Source organism: Gracilinanus agilis, chromosome 1, assembly GCF_016433145.1.
Source record: "Gracilinanus agilis isolate LMUSP501 chromosome 1, AgileGrace, whole genome shotgun sequence".
NCBI classification, from domain to species: domain Eukaryota; kingdom Metazoa; phylum Chordata; class Mammalia; order Didelphimorphia; family Didelphidae; genus Gracilinanus; species Gracilinanus agilis.
The window spans coordinates 707,666,058-707,672,728 of record NC_058130.1 but is presented as its reverse complement, the minus strand read 5'-3'; the positions used below and the strand labels follow the sequence as shown (position 1 = coordinate 707,672,728).

The following is a 6,671-nucleotide window of genomic DNA, read 5'->3' as shown; positions in this document are numbered from 1 at the left end:
TTTCTTTTTTTTTTTTTAAACCCTTAACTTCTGTGTATTGGCTCCTAGGTGGAAGAGTGGTAAGGGTGGGCAATGGGGGTCAAGTGACTTGCCCAGGGTCACACAGCTGGGAAGTATCTGAGGTCGGATTTGAACCCAGGACCTCCCGTCTCCAGGCCTAGCTCTCAATCCATTGAGCTACCCAGCTGCCCCCTTGTGGTGCTTTTTAAAGATTGGTTTGGAAACAGTGTCCTGGGGATTTCAGCTTTCACTGCTACTAAGCCAGGGTCTTGGCTCCACCCCCGAGTCCCTCCAGGCTCTGTTATCTGGTCTGTTGATAGATCCCAAGACCCAGACTTGATCTTGCCTTAGTTAGATTATGAGCTCCTTAAGGGCAGGTATTGTCTTACTTTTTCTGTCTATTTCCTCAGCACTCAGCACACAGCATAGTACATGACACTCAGCTCTTAATGAATGCAACTTTATTCATTCAGGGATGACCAGATTATAGGCCATGAAGAAACGATGCCCATAAGTTTTTCATATGAGTATAGCCAAATCTGTGGTACATCAAGCCCTATGAAGTGGGTTCTTTAGGATTAGCAGCAGTGGAGAAGGGAGGGAGGAGAGAGGCGGGGAAGGGAAGTCTGGACATAAGCGGTTAAGTCCAGGCTATCAGATCATGTCCTGCTTGTGGGGATAAGACTGAATTTTCTTCCTTTATCTGCTGTAGACTCATCTTCTTTCGAAGCTGCCCATCCCAGAGAGCCAGGTAATCACCATCAACCCTTCGCTCCCAGTGGAAGAGGCTGCCTCAGACTATGCAGAGAAGCTTCGAGAAGTGAGTAGAGGGGCTTCGGGTAGAGGGAGAAGGCCCAGGTACCTGCTCATTCCTTCTCTTGGCTCCTTCTCCCCTGGGGTCTCTGCTTGAGGACCCAGGAGTAATGGGGAGGGGCCTGCTTGGACTCTAAATGTAAGGCAGCTAAGTAGTAAGGCCGGTAATGAGCAAGTTTCTGGCCAACAGCTGTCAAAAGAAAGAAAAGGATGAACCAGATCTGGATCAATTAGTCCAGTATTAGCTTATAAGCTTGGGCTTCAGGGTTTTTGAGAAACAAGTTGAATCAGACAGAGTTGCCTCCCTGGTACTTCCTATCATCTTTGGATCAGCTCTTAATTCCTGCAGCCCATCTCCTACTTCCATTCTAATCCTTTGGGGAAACCCTGGACATATATGTTCTGATTTTTTTGGTTTAGTTTCATTTAGGTCCAGATTGGACTCTATCTCTTTTTCCCTGTAGGGATTGCCTCATAGTAAACATAATGGAGAATCTCTCTAAAAAGAATAGAGGTTCTCAAATAGAAAATGACAGATTTAGAATAAAAAAAAATGTGTTTAAACCCTTACCTTCCATCTTAGGATCAACACTAGGTATTGGCTCCAAGGCAGAAGAGCGGTAAGGGCTAGGTAATGGGGGTTAAGTGACTTGCCCAGGGTCACACAGCTAGGAAGTGTCTGAGGCCAGATTTGAACCTAAGAACTCCCAGCTCTAGTCCTGGCTCTCAATCCACTGAGCCACCCAGCTGCCCCCAAGATTTGGAATTTTTAAAAAATATATAGGAAAAGGGAAACAAAAGACAACTGAAGGTACACATGAACCAAAGCAACTGACCTTTAATCAGCAAACAACTATTAAGTGTTTCCTTTGTACTGGGTGCTAGGAAACAGTCCTTGCTCTCAAGGAGTTTATATTGAAACTAAGGATGCAGAGATAATTTAAAAATCATAGCTTTCCCAGAAGAACATGTTATAAATTAAAAACCCAGGATAATATACTATAGGAAAAAGCTAAGAAGTCTGCCTTAAACTCTTGAATAGAGAAATTGTGGATTGAATTAAATCCACAAACCACCTCCAAAGAAAAGCCCCATACTTGAAATTCCAAAGTATAAACCTGCTAAATTTCACAGTTTTAGTGCCAAACAATAATTTCAGAAGTAGTCAGGAAAAAGGACCTTCCTTTGTAATGAGGACTTAACATTGGCACCTGAAGGATAATTGGATTAAAGAACAAATCATACAGAGACTCTGAGTTCAAATCTGGCCTCAGATACTTCCTAGATATGTAACCCTAGGCAAGTCACTTAACCTCCATTGCCACTCCCTTACCACTTAACTGTCACACAATATTGATTCTAAGACAGGAGGTGAGGGTTAAAAAAAAAAAAAAGAACATATCATAGCAATAATTAATTTTGTAAAAGAGAATAGTCCCAATAAGACAAAATTTGGGGGAATGTAGCTAAATCAGGCTTCAGAGAGAAAAAATTAAATTTGCAAAAACATGTACTCTGAAAATAGAAAAAGGAGATTAATGAACTGAGTGTACAATTTAAAAAATAGAGAATCAACAAGCTAAACCCAAAAGAAGCACAAAAGAAGGAAAATCTAACAATTAAAGGAAAAGTAAATAAAGTGGGGAAAGGGGACCATAAAAATGGCAAGTGGAGCTATAAAGCTGGTTCTTTGAGAAATGCTAACAAGCTAGCCGTGCCCCAAACATACCTGGCTGAAGAAGATTGCCAGTGACAGCAGCAGCACTTCCTCCACGGGGCCCGCATAGGAGAGAAGGCCTCACTTCCCCGAGGCCCAGCCCTGAAAGGACGATGCCGTGATGGTTCGGGTCTGCCACGGCGGCCAGAGTACTGAACCTGGGGGTCTGGTGTTGAGGAATTCATGTCCTGGCCCTGGCTTGCCTTCGCCCCGGGACAAGTGGCTTCTCCTCCTGGGTCTTGGGTTCTTCCTCTGTCAAACAGACATCATGATGGCACAGTCTTGGCTTTGGAAAGTTTGCACTAAGACTGCACTTAGAAAAACGGATTTAGGAGAAGCCCACGCCCAGGCTCAGAATGTGTCAGCGCCATGTTTGCCTTTCCACTGTGCCCCTCGGACATCCCAGGCCTTGAGTCGGGGTCTCTGGACTCCCTAGGGAGGCCCTTTAGGGAGCAGAGGTCGGGGGGCCTCTAACGGGCGGGCCTCCTTTCTTGTGTTCATTCATCCTCAGGCCTTTCAAGGGGACACAATCCCAGTTTTTGATCTGCTGGTTTTGGGTATCGGACCCGATGGGCACACGTGCTCCCTTTTCCCTGATCACCCACTCCTTCAGGTAGGCCAGCTTTGGGAGCTGCGCTGCTTCGGGCTAGACTAGCGCCTCTGAGCTAAGGCTCGGGGGTGGGAGAGGGTGGATGGTGGCGTCCAGAAGGGACGCGTCGTGGGGCTGGCACTGGTCTGCCCTGTTCCAGGCTCTGCACGCTGGGGCTTAGCAGGAAGGGCCAAGAACACTCTGAGCTCGGGGCTGGTCTGAGGACCTCGGAGCGTTCTTTGGACCTGAGGATTCTTCTCCCGGCTCGGGCTCGTTCCCCCTAGGAGAAGGAAAAAATTGTTGCCCCCATCAGTGATTCCCCAAAGCCACCGCCTGAGAGGGTGACCCTCACTCTGCCCGTACTGAATGCCGCACGAATGGTAGTGTTTGTGGCCACCGGAGAAGGCAAAGCGGCGGTGTTGAAGGTAACGGTCACAATTCGAATGTGGGGGAGCCCCCAGAAGGGGGTGGGGAGAGACGCTGTGCAGGGCAGCTTCCCTGGCGTGGGGAGCTTTCAGAATGGGGGCGTCTAGGTTCTCCTGTGCGAGGGGCCCCTGGGGCCTCGTGTTCCTTCTCCTGGCCTTGGGGAATGTCTGGGGTGGGCTCGCGCCTCACCCTCTTTCTCTTGGGATGGGGGAACAGCGCATCCTGGAAGGTGATGAGGAGAATCCGCTTCCTGCTGCACTCGTGCAGCCCCACACGGGGCGGCTGTGCTGGTTCCTGGATGAGGCTGCGGCGAAAGAGCTGACCATTCCATTCGAGAAGCATTCCATTTTGTAGCCAGACGGGCTCAGCGTGCCAGACTCAGAGTTGACCTCTGCACACCGCTCCCCCTTTCTCCCCGATCTTTTTACAAAGACCCGCGGGCGTGGGGGCGGTGGTCCTCTCTCCTGGGGAGCGAGCGAGCCTCAGAACAGGCTCATGAACTTCGTACGGTCTCTCTTGTGTGACCACCCAATATTAAAGTGTGAGTTTAAGCCCCTACCTGTCTCCTAGACTCTTGACTGACAAGGGATGGGGAAAACTGTGGGCTCTGGGGGAATGCTCTGAGTGGTGGGTGAGCGCCCCGGCCGGCCAGTGGGGCAGGTTCCCATGGCCGCTGCTTAGGTGACCATTTCTGGGGAAGGTCCGCGGGCTGCTGTTCCATCAGGGACACCTGGGCGCTGTGTTTAGTGATGGCTCCTACACCCACTCTGGGAATCGTCTACGGAGGTGCCTCCTCTGTGTTGGGTTTGCCCGAGAAGAGCTTGAAATACAAACGGGAAAGAGCACCTGGCTGTGGACTTTGAGGAGCTCCTGCTCTAATAAGGGGTCTACAGACCGTAAATAAATACTTAATGATGCAGGGGAAAGGATAGGGGGAAGGAGGGACATTCACACAGAAGAGCAGAAAAAACGTGAGGACGTCAAGATCACTCAGCTTTAGGGGAGGACGAGAGATCTGGGAACAGCTATTAGTAGTTTGGTTGAAACAGAGTACGTAGAAAAGAGTAGTGTGAAATGAAGCCCAGAAGTTGGAGCCTGAGTTTAGAGGGCCTTGAATGCTAGGAGAAGGAGTTTATATTTGATGCTAAAGGTAATAGGGAGCTACTGCAAGTCTTTGATCCTGGGAGTGGCATACTCAGGTTAGAGAATTAGGAAGATTATTTTGGTAGTTTTTGAAGGATGGTTTGGATACACTGCCAACAGGAAGACTAATTAAAATGCTCTTAAGAGTAATCTAGGAGAGAGAGAATAACCAAAATTTCCAGTAGTGTACACCATCCTTTGCCCTTACCTTCCCCATCACCCTTCCCACACCCTTTCCTAATTCTGTTGACAGCTCCACCATCTTAGTCACCCATGCTTCTAACCTTGACATCATTTTTGACTCTCTCCTTCCTGTTGCATCATCAGGAGATTTTTTTTGGTTTGTTTGTTTGTTTTCCCAAAGCACTTTGCTCATTTGATCCTTACAATTTACAACATGAGGTAAAGGTAATATTACCATTTTGCAGAAGAAAAACTGAAACTCAGAAGTTAAATGACTTCCCCAAGTTCATACAAAAATTCATATTTGGCTAAATAGAATTAAAAGTCCTGTTTCCTGATTCCCAATCTAGTATTTTCTTTGCTCCACTCTCTACATTGTCTCTTTTTTTAAAAATTACTTTTATTTATTTTTGTTAAATATTTCTCAATTAAAATAAATAAATTTTAATAATCATTTAAAAGATTTGGGGTTTCCTATTCTCCTCTTCCCCCCTCCTTCTTTGAGAAGGCAAGCAATTTGATCTGATTATACACGTGAGGTCCATATTAGCCATTTTGCAAAAGAAAACAAACAAAATAAGAAAGTTTTCAAAAAGCATGCTTCATTCTATATTCAGAGTTCATCAGTTCTCTCTGGAGGCAGATAGCATTTTTCATCAATTGGAATTGTCTTGGATTGTAGTGCTCATCAGAGCAGCTAATCCTTTCCCAGTTGATCACCTTTACAATATTACTATTACTATGTTTTTTTTACTTTTTTTTTACATTTTTACATTTTTTACACTTTACATCAGTTTGTCTAAGTCTTCCTAGGTTTTTCTTTTTTCTTTTTCTCTTTTTATAAATATAATAGTTTTAATAGTTTATTTTTTCCCAATTACATGTAAAAACAATTTTTGCATTTGTTTCCTAAAATTTTGAGTTTCAAAATCTTTTTCCCCTCCATTTTCCTATCCCCACTCCCGAAGATGGCAGGTAATTAGATCTTGGTGATATTTCTGTAATCATGCAGAACTTATTTCTACATTGATCATGCTGTGGGAGAGGACCATAATGGAGACATAATATATATATATATATATGTATATATGTATATATACATATATATATATACACACACACATAAAAACCATAGTTTATGTCTATACACACATATCTATATGTATAAAACCAGTGAAGAATTGATAATGAAAAATAGTCTGCTTTGGTCTGCATTCAGACTCCATTCGTTTCTTCTCTGGAGGTGGATAGCATCTTTTGGTCATGAGTCATTTGTAATTGTCTTGGATCCGGATATTGTTGGGAATAGCTAAATCATTCACGGTTGATGATTGTACAATATTTCTATTACTGTGTCCACCATTCTCCTGGATCTGCTCACTTCACTCTGCATCTGTTCATGTAAGCCTTTCCAGGTTTTTTCTGAAATTGTCCTGCCCCATCCTTTCTTATTATTCCATCATAATCATATCCTACAACTTCTTCGGTCATTCCCAAATTTATGGGTATCTCCTCAATATCCAGTTCTTTGCCACCACAAAAAGAGCTGTTATATTGTACAAAGAGGCCCTTTTCCCTTTGGAAAAAAAAACACAATAAAATTAAACCAAATCCTTCCTTTCTAAGAATTGATAGTATAATTTCTGAGACAGAAGAGTGATAAAGGATAGGCAACTGGGGTTAAGCGATTGGCCCAGGGTCACATATCAAGGAAGTGTCTGAGGCTAGATTTGAACCCAATTCACTGAGTTACCTAGCTAGCTGTCCCCTTTTCCTTTTTTTTTTTTTTTTTTTTTTTTT

General features: G+C 44.5%; 1 protein-coding gene across 1 annotated transcript in view; it reads left to right on the top strand.

Moving 5' to 3' along the window:
- Positions 1-4,101, top strand: part of PGLS (6-phosphogluconolactonase) — a 12,791-nt gene extending 8,690 nt beyond the window's left edge. Inside the window, exons 2-5 of the mRNA XM_044669772.1 lie at positions 713-820; positions 3,042-3,143; positions 3,404-3,544; positions 3,762-4,101. Of these exons, the coding sequence (XP_044525707.1) occupies positions 713-820; positions 3,042-3,143; positions 3,404-3,544; positions 3,762-3,899 (489 nt within the window). The 3' untranslated portion in view covers positions 3,900-4,101. The remainder of the gene's footprint in view (positions 1-712; positions 821-3,041; positions 3,144-3,403; positions 3,545-3,761) is intronic.
- Positions 4,102-6,671: the final 2,570 nt, after the last annotated feature.